The 16385-nt window shown below is 40.2% G+C and overlaps 1 protein-coding gene across 1 annotated transcript in view; it reads left to right on the top strand.

The window, feature by feature from the left end:
* Positions 1 to 16385, top strand: part of ABI3BP (ABI family member 3 binding protein) — a 1978933-nt gene that overhangs the window by 1535582 nt on the left and 426966 nt on the right. Inside the window, exons 91-94 of the mRNA XM_085622401.1 lie at positions 456 to 530; positions 3012 to 3089; positions 8195 to 8269; positions 8705 to 8776. Of these exons, the coding sequence (XP_085478527.1) occupies positions 456 to 530; positions 3012 to 3089; positions 8195 to 8269; positions 8705 to 8776 (300 nt within the window). The remainder of the gene's footprint in view (positions 1 to 455; positions 531 to 3011; positions 3090 to 8194; positions 8270 to 8704; positions 8777 to 16385) is intronic.

A 16385-nucleotide genomic window follows, 5' to 3' on the forward strand; every position in this document is an offset into this window, starting at 1 on the left:
TTAGCTTTTTTTTGTTTTTTAAAGAAACACTCATACCAAATATAAGATTGCAAATGTGACACATAGAAATTCAATATCCATGCAGATTTGTGTAATTTATTCATAATAACAGAGTAAGCACTTACAATATACAATATAAACGGCATTATCCAATTGGCGCGTTTCATCTAATGTATAAGATCTTGTATGAGTGACGGTGGGGGAATGGTATTGACATAAAAAATGGACAGCGATTCTTGACCCTGTCTTTAATGCGCGTCACAGTCAAGTATGATGACTTAAGGTCATTTGTTTTAAAGAAAAAGTATTGCGAATATCTGAGTGATCTTTAGCAGTGAGCTTTGAGAACACGTCTCCATGTTTATACTCATGAAGGAAAATAACATTCATAGAAATACCTCTCAAACGTCTATTCCTGAAGCTTTTACTCTCTTTTATAATGTTCTGTATTTTAGCACCAAAGAAAACGCAGCGTGTACCCATCAACCTAATACGATTTCGCATTTTTGGAGATCCCAACATAACCTCGGGTAATTAGGAGCATTTCCATAATTGTTCTAAGTGTTTTTCTTTTGATATGTAACTTCTAGTCACATTTTATTGCACATTTCTGGACATCATTTTACACACAGAAGGTTGGTGTAAAAGCAAACCCACAGTAGGCTGGCAAAGTAACTAGAAAAACGGATCACAGAAGTAATACTGCCTAATGTTCAAAATGTCAGTATTTTTTACCAATGACTTTGTATTTGCTAAGTAGGCACTGTGCCCCAACGGTGTTTTGCAGTTATCAAAGTTGCAATTGCGCTTCATAGTATCCATTGGAATGTGCATTGCAAACTGAGGAAACCACAGCATCTCATAAGGACAATGTTGGATGTCACTAATGGTGATATAACATTATACGCTCCCAAATTGTTGCCTACATGCAGGGGAGTAGCTACTGGTGAGGGGGGTGTTTACACCCTCCCTAATACATGTAGTTTTTGGTAAATAGTTGGGTAATGTGCCTTCAGTTGTATGTCTGTCTGATTTCAGCAGGAATTTTCACATACACACATAAACACTCTGTTTTGAAAGTTTTCAAAAACGTTGGTTATTTTACAAACTATTGTGTATTCTCTCACTTAGTACCTCTACCAATCCTCACTCCTCTTGCTTTTCACTTCCTCTTAAGTCCATCTCATGCACACTACTTGTCATAAAATTAATTTTAAAATTATATGCCAGCATGATTTTTGGAAAATCTGAAGCTCCCCCCACAAATCTTACTGAATAAGCTACACCCCTGCCTACAAGCGGACGTAAAATGGGGAATAAGCGGTAGAGTGAAACAGTCTGATAATGATTCACAGAATTGGAGCATGAATGACCTCCAGAAGTCTAAACTAAAATTGAGGTGACAATCTGATTGACTGAGCTCGCCACAATTACTTCACAAGTAATTTGATTAAATCAATTCTGTTATTTGCTGTGACACCACCCGTAGGACCCTAAAGGAGGTGTCGTACACCTTCTCTTGTGAAATAATTGTGGCCAGCTCAGTCAATCGGATTGTCGCCTTAATTTTAGGTTAAAGGTTCAGGAGGTCATTCTTGCTCCATTTCTGTGAATCATAATCAGACTATTTCATTTATTGATCTAGGATCTTAAGTTCTCATATGAACATTTCGTCCTGAAGATGATCTTATAGATGATAGCACCAAATGAGACCGAAACGTTGACAATTCCACCCATTTTTATGTGTAAAGAAACTCTCTGGAAATATTCATTGTTTATTCAAGGATGGTCTCCTTATTGAAAATGTCTGAAATGGGTTACAACAAGAGTGTTTATGAGAAAGTTGTCACCTAGTCACCTAGTACATCACTGCCTAGTATATGTCAGTGATGCAAACAACCCTTGGCTCTGGCGAGTTTGAAGTTTGATAGAACTCTTATCATATACAGGTAAGAAAATGAAAATATAATTCTCAATAGATCACAATAATTGAATACATTCATTAGATTAAAAGAGACAGTATTTAAAAAATAAAGTAAGACCAAACAAGACAAAACTAAAGAAAATACAGCAAGGTGGATGCTGGACAATAAACATTAGATACATTTAAAAAAATGTCAATCAAGACTCTGCCTCATAGATCTTCCTCAGAATACTATTTTAAAAAACCTACTGAAAAATCTACGTCAATGTCAAATACCACAATTGTTATCATGTGTATCCAAAATAGAATATAACAACGATGTTGTAATATAGATGGCCAAGCATTTAGTAGCTGTTTAGCAGCAATGATAATAAGTCTTACTCTAAAACTTATTAAGATGAGATATTTTCTGCTAAACTATTCATTCCAAAACGGTGGTATACACACATGGCATGGGCTTTATAAAACTGGGCATATATGAAATATATGTTCCATTGTTTCCCTTCCTCTTCCACATAATCTACATCATTTTTTTCAGAATAAATACCTGTATTCTTAATCCTTTCAAGGTTTTAAAATACAACTTAGAACTAGGTAAAATTTGGCCCAGACTCTCCCATTCTTGCAAAAAACAATACAGTGAAACAAAACTTATGGTAGACTAACTACATCATAATATCTAGATACTTCTATTCAGCCAACTGCCAAAAGGGCTAGTCGGGCAGGAAAATATTCAACTGAAAAGGGGAGAGGATTCTGTGCAAAATCCCATGAAATATCCCAGAAGGCGGGAAATGTTTGTGTCAGACTGACCAACCCTTAGGTACATCTTTTAAAAATCTTTTTCACCTACTCGGGTGGTGTCCCCATCTCCATAGGAAATGGTACCAATATGTGGCAAGGCAGACTGGCAAAATGTTACACCAGGGCAAGCATGAGCTGGCTTGACAAAGTAAAGTTGTAATGCTGTTATTTGCCTATAGTGGTATGGATGGTGTGGAGGAGTAATGCGTCATACGGTGAATTATAGAGACATACATAATTTGAGGAAGTAAGCACCAACTGAGCACTAACAATTTTCTTGCAGTTCCACATGAAACGCAAACGATGGCTTCTTCCAAGGCCAAAACAGTTCACCCAACCGAACGCCCGCATACAAAAGCTGGTAACTCACCTGTTTGTTTTGATTTCCCTTTTAGTGTTTTTTGACCAATGGTGCATACTTATGTGCTGCATGTATTTTGAATTTGCATACAGTGCTATGCGATTTGTTTGCACAGTACCACGGTGTAATTTTGCACAAACATTGTATTACTTGACCAATAAAAAGAAATCACAGTAACACCAACTGATCAATATAAACAATAAAAATTCCACCCGTCGGGCTAAATATGGATGTAAATGCTATTGCACCCATGCAATCTGCTTAATTCAGAAATGTTGAAGCAGATTAGTGTTGCTGCCAGTGCAATTTATGTATACTGGCCAATAGTAATATCTTTTAGTACACCATGAATAGGGGTGGACAAAACTATTTTGCAGAATGCAAAACTGGTAAAATTCACCTGTTTTTTTTTCAATTCACCTGCGGCAAAAGATTTAGCTAAGAAACTGCCTAAATTAATTCTATAGGTCAACATGAGAAGTCTCATGTTTTGTGTTTCCTCCTTGCATATGGACATCCAGGAGAAATGCATGAAATGCCACATATATCCGCAAACCCGGTAGTTCATTTAAAAGGTGTGTTTCTTCCAGGCCTAATGGTGCTAGAACAATTTTGTGAGTGGGGCTGCTGTTACCAGTGTTACATCACTGAAGTTGAAGGGTTGTAAAAAATCTAAGCTTCACACAAAGAACACCTGTAGCAAATGAGCGATGCCCATTCAGCAGGAGAGTAGTAAGAGATTGGAATGTAACCGGTGGTGTATTTTGGAGCACACTGGTGCAAATATTTTATTATAGCATGGTATGGTAGCACACTGTCACTTAAAAACAGCCCATTTTCCATTGAAATGGCCACTAAATTCCCACAGGCATGAAGTTTTACTGATAAAACTATTTAGCACATAAACAACATTGGGGCCGATTCACAAAGGTAAACTGAGAAGAAAGTCTAACTTTACAACTTTCGGTATTCACAAAGGGCATTTACGGGTAATAATGTTAGACCTTTGTCTTCGGTTATGGTCTTAAGTGTAACTGAGACCAAAGCTGAGAAAAAAGTCTAACTTTACTGCTCGTAAATGCCCTTTGTGAATACGGAAAGTTGTAAAGTTAAACTTTCGTCTCAGTTTACCTTTGTGAATCGGACCCAAAGTGTGGATATCGGATTTCAGCGACTAATTATCGTTTGCACATCACTAAGTAAAGTGTCTGGATTTCTTTAATCTTATTTAAAATCTTTGCTCTCATCACACTTCAGAATTACAAAACCAGTGCTTCATATGTGTGCTTTCTTAACTACTGGCATATTTCGAAATAATTCTACAATCCATTTACATTTTTTAAAATTGTATTTTGTTAGAAAAAATGACATCCCCCAGCTTTTCCTTTCACACTCATTGTTCTCCAGCAAGATTACCACATAGTTCACTTTACAAAATCCCATCACTTTGCAGCCTTTAAAGGAAAAGTAAACACTAATCTCCAAGTTAAAATAATACGCACCAATTTGTCAAAGGACATAGCCTGGCATTTGACCTCTGGCTTTGAAGGCACTGCAAATGTAAAAAGAGAAATACAAAATGTCAAAGCATCTTTATTGCGCATTCACCTTATGAACTCCAGTATGGCTATTTTGAGGGGTGCTGCAGATCCCTTCCCCCCGCACCACTACTTCCAGCACCTATGCCAGGGCCTGGTTTAACTAGGGAGAACAGGACGAACTGCCCAAACCAGACTGTTCATGAGTCTTTCTTCTTTTGTGATTAGCAACCAGCCCTAACCTTCCATAAATGAGGTTGTGAAAATACTGCACTATAAACACTTTGCAAAAAGCACACTCTAGTTACAAGTTAGTATAAGAGGCCTTAGGTTTAATATTGTGTTGTTGTTTGAGTTTTGGCAAACATTTAAGTCTGGTTTAGCACCTTGGTTTTAATTTACTTGAAAGTAAGAAAGTGTGTGTGAAATGTCTTATGCTACTCATACTTCAAGAACAGCTTTAGAGAAAATATTAGGGAAGTTATATTTAACTAAACATACTAATACGAAGCCTTGTCACCACACCAAGCCTTGAGCCTTGGTTTTCATAGTCATCACCATGTTCTGCAGGCTTTCCCACGAGTCATGCCCTGTAACCTTGGGTACATTAATGATCATGATGTTTCTAGCGTCTTCTAATGTTATCGTCAACTAGGTATCAACCACTCCTAGCATCTCGCTTATTCGTGTTAAAATATTACCTGGTGATTGGTCACTTTTTGAAGTAAAGACTCGCAACTAGTACTATTACAGGTTTAGTGCTGGCATCTGTGAAATTAGATTTCTGGACTGCATTTGGTTTTGTCTCTTTACCAGTGCTCAACCTTGTACCAATTGGCGGTCTTGAATATCTATTTAGGTTTGAACTAGTTGTTGGGAACACACTGCTTTGGAGGAGACTGCATTCATAAGGACCTTTTCTGCATCAACACTGTCTGCGTTGGAGGGTTCTCATAACATTTATTGAACTCTCTTGCTGACCTGAACTCCTTTTTGAGGACATCTTTTGTACGTTCTTGAGTGTCAATCAATATTAATAGATAGGTGTAGGAAAGGTCCCTGTAAGGGAAGTCCTCTGAATAAATATTGGTGGCAAAATGTCCTCCTTTTCCTGTGGTAATATTCTCATCTGTGCAGCCTGCTCTTGGTGACCCTTTCCCTATATAGGATCTGTGTGTCTCTATTCTTTGGCAATGTGCTTATCAAAGGGTGTATCTGCAACAACATCTTTCTTGCCGACTAGATAACCCTTCCCTCCTTTCATCATATCGGCCTGTACTGCAAATGCTTGTGCTCTGAATGGGATCGGGGAAGAATGCATGTTTCTTATGGGCATCCTTGCCCTCGCCTCCTCTCTTTTGATTGCTCAACACCACCAAACAGTTTGGTTTCCTTATCTACTGTGGGAGCTGAATTTTTATGGGTTCTTCATTGTTGTCCGTGGATTTTCCAGAATACTGCGTAGCTCGAGAGGGTGATTGCCCATTGTTTTCATTTTCCGTATTATCAGGCCTTGGTACCTTTGAGCCATCTTACAAGACTGAGAAACATCACTCCGTACATCCTTTTTTGTCTTCTTTTTGCTATTCACCCCCTCTCCACCTTTACAAGTATCAAGGCCTGCAGCAGGAGACCTGGGTTATATCTTTTGATTTCGAAAGTAGGTTCTCGTTATGGTTGAGCTGTATTTAGCTGTGACATACTGAGAATTAACACACTAAAAGGGAGGACTGGGGTTTTCTCCATTTCTCTTTTCGGCTCTTCTCCAAAAATTGGTCTCCAATTAGTGTGTAACCACCTTATGGCGGTTTATATATCCTCTCTATGATTTGGATGGGGCAATTACTGTAGTCTGTACAAAGTAGGGCAGTAATAGAAATTTAGTGGCCAATTTAGTGAGAGTGGTCAAACAAGATATAAAAACCCTCAAACAATCCTCACTCAACCACACCTTAACTAAGCAATGTTGCTATAGGTGCAGGAGGATCTAATGAGTTTTGGGAGGGGATAGTCGTTATATGATTAAGAAAAGAGGAGGCCTAGGGGCAAACTCTTGACAAGTGTTGTGGTAAATGAGGAAGCAATGTTGTATTTATAATGAGAGAAGTGTTGGCTCCAACAAGCCAAATTGTTAAGGTGAAATTTGATCACCCCCCCCCCCAGTCACACATTTGTTATAAATGGTAAAAGTAGATGTGTGATGAGTCCTGAAAATAAAGTAACTGATTCATTCGCTGTTTGAATTCTGTGGGAGGAGAATTTCATATACTATTACAATTCACGAGTAGTCCTTGTGTCTGGGTTGCCTTGGAATAACGTTTCCAACTATGTCTTGAGAAACATACTTCCTCTGCCCATAACCTGACACTAATTACACTTTTATTGTTATATGTAAGCCATTTGCACCTCTGTGTGGAGTTTAGTTTGTAGTGTAAGTTCTTTCTCACTGACTGACTGACTGACTGACTGTAGTATGGCCTTTGATTGCTCTTACCTTTATAGTGATCTACCATTTTTGAGTTTTGCTTAGTACTGACTTTAGAAGAATCAGTAGATTCTGGGAGCTTTAGGATGTATTGTTTAAAAGACTGAAGCAGCATATGGCCTTCTCGGTTGCACATCAACTGCACATAATCCCATCTCCCTATTATGCAGTATTTTGTCGTGTGGTTATTATTGTCAGAGAACCTTTGTCATAATTATTTGTCGTTTGGTATCCTGTTGTTTAGGACGGTCTCTCTAACCTTTAAAATCTATGGGTCTAATCACAATTTATTTGTGCCCTGCCTGCTAATTGGACGTTATTTCACTGTTTGCGGTCTTTCTTCCTTCACTTTGCACTATACTAGGTAGCTGACAGTGCTAGGGGTGCTTTACCCTTGGTGGTGCGGAAAGTACTGTAGGGACGTTATAGCACCAGACTCCGGGTGAGGGGCACGGCTAGTAGCATCTGTGTCCTAACCAATGGAAGTAGCAGCATCATTCTCCTAGTGGGGCATCTCATCTTTAAATTGACCACTGCATTTCTACTGTCTGCTTTTTAAATCAACCCTCATATCCTGATTATACTACACCAGCGTGAAAAGTTGGGTTTCCCACCCTACAATTCAGGAGAATTTAGACTGTTTATGAAGTTCATGAAACACTCTAACAAGAGCCTGGAATTTAGCAACCATATATAGTTAATTATTTCGTTTATTAAGTTATCAATTGTCAAGATGAAAAAATACAAAGCTATAACATGCACGAGCATAGGAATCCCATGGGATGGTCAGTGTTCCATTTTTAAAGACTCATGTCATTGGTACTTAAGGAAAGATTACTTTACAAAAACTACACAGGCTCAAAATGTGGTACATTTTATCAGATCATTGGTTACTTATTTGCTACCCTATTTGCTATGTTAAACCTTACAGCTCAGTGAAGTAATAAATCAATCAAAATGGCCTGCTGGTGTCCACATATATTTTACTCTTCCATCTGACTTCAACACAATTTTATTACCTCCTTCTTGCCTGCCTACTCTGTTTCTCTCAGCTACCTCAGAGTTGTTTTTATTCCCCACAGTACCAAAATCGACCCATCAGATGCCAATAAACCTTATCAGGCTCCACATCTTTGAAGATCCTAAAATGACTTTGGGTAACGAAGATCTCTCAATCAGTTCAAAAAATGTTTTTTAATGTTCTTGCTTGAGCATCCAGTTGCTTTCTTAGTGCTTGCTGCTGATGTGCTGGCTTCCCGCAGCGTGCAAGCTGCCATTTTGCATCCACTCCTCTTTACAGCCTTGCAGTGCTCTGCTCTTCTTTTTAGGAATGACTCATTCTATGTTGACCCAGAAAAAACATCATTCACTTTGCAGTGCATCTTTTTGGCCCTTCCTCCTTAAGCTTGTTCATTTTCTTACATTGTCGGCTCATTAGATCTAACATGTTTCCATCCATCTTCTAAGAAGAATCCAATTTTCCACCAACATGTTAGTGTGCAGCACATAACAATTCCTATGCTTGCTTCGCAAAACGCTATTGCTGCAAATTTATGAAACATATATAAAAAGTATTAACGTTTCTTTTTCAGTTCCAAATGAAACACAAAAGTCTTCTTCTAAACCCACCTCTCAAACAACTGAAATTTCACATGCAAAAGCTGGTAATATTCCATTCACTATTTTCTTTCTTTGTTCTTTTCCAGGTCATTGTGTGTTTTTACGAAGGACAGTGTATATACGAGTTAAACATGGCACCTTGTACACAATATTAATATGTGACTATTAGATGCCATCAATGATGCAAGTCCAAAAACACGTCATACACCATACTTTACATAACCACTGTATGCCATAGTTACCAACAAAAACAAATGATTCAGAATGTAGAAGAGTTCCCCCATCATCCCCACAAACTTTGAGCCCTATATTCACTTACAATGGATGCAAAGAGTTGCGGTGAGAATGGGATGTTGTCATGGCTTGCTCCATGGTGTCTTTGCATTGGTATTGAAGAGAAGATTCTGTGTCATTTTGACTGGCGAAGAATTTCTGTTGTCAGGAATGTGGACTACAAATTTGTGGTATACTATATTTCTGGGATTTTGCTATTGTGGGATAGTCTGAACCCTTAGAATATCTAAATATAATTGACTCTATGTATATTTTGGCATACATAATCATCTCTGTGGATCAGTAGATTTGGATGATCGAAGACAAGTGGGTTTAAGCTTGGAGAATGGTGATAACTTTGTAAATGAAAATGAGTTGAACTTGATGAAAACAGGTGCTAGCTCTGGGGAGGCTGATTGTTTGGCCAGATTTTTGTTTATAGTGTTTGTAATCATTTTGAGCCGGTGAACTCATGGTCATCAAACGGAAAGAGTGTTAATAGAAGTGCATACCGTTTTGTTATGTTATGTAATGTTCTGCAGATTGTAGAGTGCACAACCTCCAGGGAGGGTATCTTGGTGCTGAGCAGGTGTCTAGACTAACCTAGGGCCTAGTGCCTAGTGGGGCTACTACAAAAGCCAGGCCCTCAGACTCTTGTGAAATTCAAGAAGTGAGGGCATGGCTTTTATGTGTAGCAGCAGGTCGTTTCATGCATTAGGAGTGATGCAGAAAAAGGCTTGACATTGGATCTGGTTTTCCGAATTTGTGGGATGTGTGCAAGGAGGAGTCTGGATGAGTGGAGGCGTCTGGAAGGTTCCTGAAAGCAGATGCAATTGTTGAGGTATGCTGGGCCAGTGTTATGTAGTGCCTTGAAAGTGTGGATAAGGACTTTGAATTGTGCTTGTTTGTGTATGGGGAGCCAGTAGGGCTCCTTCAGGTGTGGTGCAATGTCAGTGTGATGTGGTCTTCTGAAACTTATCTTAGGCAGACTACATGCCGTCCTCCAAATAGGGACTTCCCTCTGTAATATAGTTGTCATTTGTAATGTTTTTCTTAACCTTTTGCCAATGCTGTGTCACCAACCAAAGAGTTTCCAAGGTTTCCTAAAATCCCTCCTTAATGTTGATGACTGAGATGTTGTGATTTGGACAAACTTAAATACATTTCATATTGACCTCCTATAAAACAGAGGGATTCAAGCAAAAACATGTCTGTAATGTACCACTACCAGAAATGTGGAAAACCAGTTTTTTTTAGAACCCTAACAGTTCTTTCAGTAATATGTGAAGTTGGTTTTACGTCTTTTGATAGCCACACATTTATGGGTAAAGGTAATGTTTAAATAGCACACAAAACACCTAAGCCATTCACCCTCTAACTTGACAGTCAGCCTAAGCCAAATCTGAGTGATTTTGTTATATGAAGAAAATCAAATTATAAGAGCTATATTTACATTTATAATGTTTGCAAAGCTTTGTACTAAAATGTCATATGCATGGACAAGTAAAGAAATTGCCTTCTTTAAGAATGCTTTGAGAGAGGCATGCAAGAATATTGTTGTCAGATTTTCGCCTGACATACAGGAGCGAGGGGCGCTGGCGCCCCATTTGGTCTTAGCTGGCGACTTTAATTGCCACCTGTGTCCAAATTTTGAAAGTTAATTGTGGGGATCGGTCATCGTGTACACTGGAAGAGGGCCCGCATATGGAACACACCAAGGAGGGAAGGGTACTATGTAAGCTATTAAATATGCACGCCTTCACACATACCATGGATCTGGTTGAAGTTGGAAAGGACAAAACGATCCACCCACATTTAAAGGCAGAGGATGTGTTTCCTTTATTGATTTCATTTTTGTTTCTGTAGCACAAAAAAACTGGGTGTCGGGTTTTAGAATTTGTTTGAGTATTTTCAGTGATTATAATCCGCTTGTTATGTCCCTTGTTGAGTTAAACCTTTGTAAGAAACCATCTAGTGGGGGGGGGGGGTTGTATGTGCCACAGATCAAGGGAGGAGGCTGAGATGGTCACAGGCCAATGGTGAAGCTTTTTATAGAGCACTATTGAAAGACGGTGAACAGGTCATTGCGAACTGTCTAGACCTGAATGTGGAGGGGATCGAACTAGTCAGGGCCTTTGAGGGTGTCGCTCAATTATTTGACGGTCTGCTCAGAGCTACATCACACAGAGTTAGATCCGACGACCCACGGTGGTTTGACCAACAGTGTTCTTGTGCTTTGAGAGAGCTGAAAGTTGCTCTAAAATTTTCCCCAAGAAATAAGGGTAGGGTGACCCTTTGTAGGACAAACTATAAGTTAGCCGTTAAAGGCCGTAAAACAAAATTACAACAGCAAGCCTAGGAGGATCTGAGGGAGGCAATGGAGTTAAAGGACACAACCGCCTTTTGGAAAGTTATAAACAATCCTTGTTTCCAAGAGGCAAATAAACCCAGGTTAGCTAACAATATCTTGCCGGGGGAATGGCTTGAATATTTTTACAGGCTCTACAATCACTGCTCAGATGAGGCTCAGTCGGAGGATAATAGGGGGGAACGGAATATTACCCCGATAAGTTTCTCTTTGGATGAGATCAAGGTAGGGATTGAAGGTTTGACCCGAAACAAGGCACCGGGTCCCGATGGGATTCCACCCGACCTTTTTTTGAGCAAGGTAGATCTCTGGGCGCCCATTCTGACTAGGGTTATTAATGCAGCAGTAGATACAGTTATGCCGCCATCCTGGTCCACAGCCACGATTGTTCCCATTTTAAAAAAAGGTAACCAGGATAGCCCACTTTCTTATTGACCAATTTCCCTAATTGACGTGTCAACAAATGTTTTAGGGCTGGTTATCCTCATCCGGCTAATGGACTGGGCTGAGGATCAGCACATTATAACTAACACCCAATTTGGCTTTAGGCCAGGGAAGTCAACCACCGACCAATGTCTCAACTTATATCTACTTGTAGCCAAGTACACCATTGCCAGCCAAGGGACTGTGTACCTGGCATTTATGGACTTGACGGCAGCTTTTGACTGAGTTAACCAAGGGAAATTATGGGCAATCATGGGTGACCTTGGTGTGGACCCGGGACTTATTAATATTCTAAAATCCTTGCACTCGAATACTACCGCCACGGTCAGATACAATCAGGAGGGAAGCACCACAGAACCTTTTTTGTGTTCTAGTGGGGTCAGACAGGGTTGCATTCTGGCCCCATTTTTGTTTACATTGTATATAAATAGACTGGATCAGGCACTAAGCACTTTAAAGGTTGACACACCAAGGATTGGCTCTCGAGGGATTCCCGTCCTGCTTTACGCGGATGACGCGGTTCTCCTTGCCCGCACCCCCAAAGGGCTGCAGATTTTGATAGACGGCTTTGTATCTTTTATGGAGAACTTAGATTTGTCCCCCAATCTGTCAAAATCATATATCATGGAAGTGGGCAAAAAACCAAGCAAATTGTACAGTTATACTACTGGTTCACATCGCCTGGGAAAGGTGCACTCTTTTCCATATTTAGGGATTTTATTTGACGGCCGTCTAAATTAAAAAAAATTACTTGAGGAGAAATGTCGTACTCTAGCTAGTTGCTCTGGGTCGATCATGAATTTTGCACAATTCAAAGGTTAGGTCTATGGTCACCTGAGCAAATTTTGAGATTATATAGCTCCCTTGCTGCACCAAAGTCCACTATGGAAGTGAGGTATGGGGTTTTATTGACGCAAAGCAACTACAAATAGAGGAAAATAAGTATCTTCGGCGTTTGCTCAAAGTGCCTCAGAGTACGCCATCCCATATTGTCCATGAAGAACTTGGAGTTTGTTACATTAGGGACAGGTTGGGAGTTAAACCCCTAGTCTGCTGGGCTAAAATTTGGGCAAACGCGGAGGTGACATTCAGTAGGCAGGTCATAGCAGACTGCCTCACCCGCAACCGGGGGCTTAATATCCCATGGCTAAAGTACGTGAAGGAGACCCTCGAGGGAATAGGATGTGCAGACCTTTTTACTAACCCTTATAAAATATCTGTGCAGGATAAGGCCATGGTTATGGACCGGTTTTTGAAGCATGTCACAACACTCAAGGAAGATAGGGAGCTGATTAAACCGTCAGTGAGAGAACACCTTCTAACTAAAACATTCGGGGGCATCGAATCTTATTTGTCTTATTTTCATAATGCCCATGATAGATTTTTAATGACACGGTTCAGGCTAAATCTTATGCACCACATACTAGCTGACCCGGCAGGATATATAGCATCTATAGAGATGAAGAGACCATGTGGCTGCGAACAACGGTCTCCACAGGATACCCTTCACTTTGTTTTATTATGTCCCTTTTATTCACAATCGAGGAGCCTCTTTTTAAAGAGAATTTTAAAGAAAGCTAGATTTAAGCATGCAAGGGTGGCCTTGTTATTTTTAAAACTGTCCTCAGATGCTTTGACTCTGTTTTGTACTGTAAATTTTTTAAGGGCAGCGGTCAGGCTTAGATCAACAAGGGCCATTGGGAGAACATAGGTTGCCCGTGATGTTATTCCCTTCATGGTTTTAAGAATGAATTGGCTGAGGGGAGGGGTACCTAATTATTGATGTATTGAATATGTATCATCTAGGTTTTTAGATTGTTGAATTGGTTTGTTTTTTAACTTTGCTGTATTTTACTTGTACTTTTATGGTATTCTTTTATACCCAATAAAGTAATGTGATTGATTGATTGAAATAATTTGAAATTTTCAAGAATGCATTGAGAGTGGCATGCCAGAATATTGTTGTCAGAATTTGTTCTGATAAAAATATTGTGTCCTAAATATCATCTGCCAAAATATATCTCCAATGGAGTTAATAATAGAACATTTACACCTAATGGGACGATATTTTTGTAAGAAATATTTAGGACATGGGATTTGTGTCAGACAATATTTCTATATATGTAATTCTGACAGAAAACATGCATAGTGTCATCTTGGATCTTTTCTACCTTCATTTAAAGGTTCCCTTTTCAGGGTATACAGCCAATAATCCTTCCTCTGGTATAAGGCTTTTTTGAACAGGTGTAGAGGACTCTTAAAAGTACAGAGCTGGACTCTGAATCGGCCAAAAGGACAATTTGACATTTAGAAACAGTGGCAATTAAACTCAAACTAGTTGATCACTCGAGATTTGCTGTTGATCCCCAAACCTTTGAAATCAACTCTGACCAGCACTAAATGATATGAAGCACTCTGCAGCCTTACAGTAAACACATATAAGGAGGGACTACAAAGTTGTGTTACTTACTTCTCATTTATCTAAGTACTAATCATATAAACACACCTTTATCACTCGCTGGGACTTAAGAGGCTCAGTCATGACAGACTATACATTAACACAAGAGCCATTAGGCCGTTGCCCCACTGGGTGCAGTAACAAGGCCAACATCCTACAGCAAGAGCATCTGCCACAACAGTTAGTCATTTGATGGCTTTTCATATATGTATAGTGATCCCCTTGATTAAAAGAGTACAACTTTGTACATACCCCTACCATCCATCAGAGTTTAGCACTATGCTGGGGAGTAACATGAAAATGACAAAATAAGAAACACTTTGGGACATGGTTACAGCACCAGGGACGTTCAGTCCTGCACTGTATGAGCCAAGATTAAACATTTTGGACTTTGAGGTTGTTTATTGTAGTTGTTTTATGAAGTGTGGGAAGGAATCACATATAAAGCATGCTTTCTTTTAGATAAGCATGTTCAGTTGGTGAAACTCGCATTTAGAAAGAGGCACTGTGTGGAACTCTTTTAAACTTGTCTCTCAATTCTCATATTGTTATTAGTTGGGGATAGATGGATAGATGGGGACTGGTTCATTGCAATGTTGTTTATAGAATGGAAATAGATGGCAAAGCAGACTGGGTTCTGAAGACAGAGCTGAAAGTCTTTGCCGTTGCTTTGTGGAAATGATATTTCTTCTTGCCTAATATGCACTGAACAAAGAAATCAAAATAGTCAGGCTGAAAGATACGTTTTTGATTCTGTCGGTAAATTGGGTTTCTGAAAAAAGGTACTACCCACCCACACATATTTATCCTCACTCATTTAAACATTGACATTAATAATTGAATAACTTGAGTTGGAATCTTTATTACCTTCTCATTGTAGTTGTGTGTAGTGTTGTAATTATGAACGTATTGTCTGTCAGAGAATGGAGGTCTCATGCACAGGTATAAAGTTCCACATATAGCTTTTCCAGGTAATTGAGACTTTAATAATGGTTGTATGATGGAACCCTGCATGCCTAAACAACGCGGTCTTAATAACGACCCCGTCTTAACCACGCATTCCTTTACCATGCATGCCTTTACCACAAATTTTAATGGTAAAGGCATGAATGGTGAAGGGGTATGTGTGGCCAAGGTCACCACCTCCCTCTCTACCGCCCTAAGGTACAAATACCCCTACCGCTTTGAGGTGCAAATACCCCTACCCCTTCCCTGCCCTCCCCTTGCCCTGAAGTCTAAAATCCTGTCCCTTAACCTGACCCAGCCCGGCCCTGACCCAGCGCCAAAAACTGACCAACCTCCCCTAAGCCCTAAAAACTACCTCGACTGCCCATTTCCTTCCCCCGCCCTGAGGCCTTATTCCCTAACCCCTAATTTAAAAAAACTAGTGCAACACTCCCCCAGCCCTAAAAACTATTCCGACCCCCCAACCCTGAAAACTACCCCCACCCCTGAAAACTAGTCCCAAACCACCCTAGCCCTGAAAACTACCTCCAACCCCCCAGCCCTGAAGACTAGCCCCGAACCCCCAGACCAGAAAACTACCCCTGACCCTCCCCCAGCCTAGAAAACTACCCCTACCCAACCCCCAGGCCACAAAACTAACCTGACGCACCCCCAGCCCACTAAACGACCCCCGACCCGCCTCCTAGCCCAGAAAATACCCTGACCCCCCAGCCTACAAAACTACCCCGACCCACCCCAGCCCACAAACCAACCCTGATCCCCTCCAACTCACAAAACAACCCCACCCAGCCCGCAAAACAACCCCTGACCACCCCAGCTTGCAAAAGTACCCCAACCCACCCCCATCCCACAAAACCATCCACAACCCACCCCCCCCCCAGCCCCACTTACCTCACTGGGGATCTCTCCCTGCTTCCTGCTTCCGTCCAATGTAGCCCGCAGCTAGACCGCACATTGCCGTAATCATGCAAATGCATGGTTAAGGCATAGGCATATGTGGTTAAGCTTGCGGAGTCTGAACACTCATGATTTAGACCGCTGTGTTTTCCGACTGTTTTCCCTTTATTAATAGCAAATCACTAGTCTGTCATCTTCTATACGTATTGCTTTATTTGCAGTTTGTTTTCACTAGTACCAACATGTC

The sequence above is a fragment of the Triturus cristatus genome, chromosome 8 (assembly GCF_964204655.1).
Source record: "Triturus cristatus chromosome 8, aTriCri1.1, whole genome shotgun sequence".
Lineage (NCBI taxonomy): Eukaryota > Metazoa > Chordata > Amphibia > Caudata > Salamandridae > Triturus > Triturus cristatus.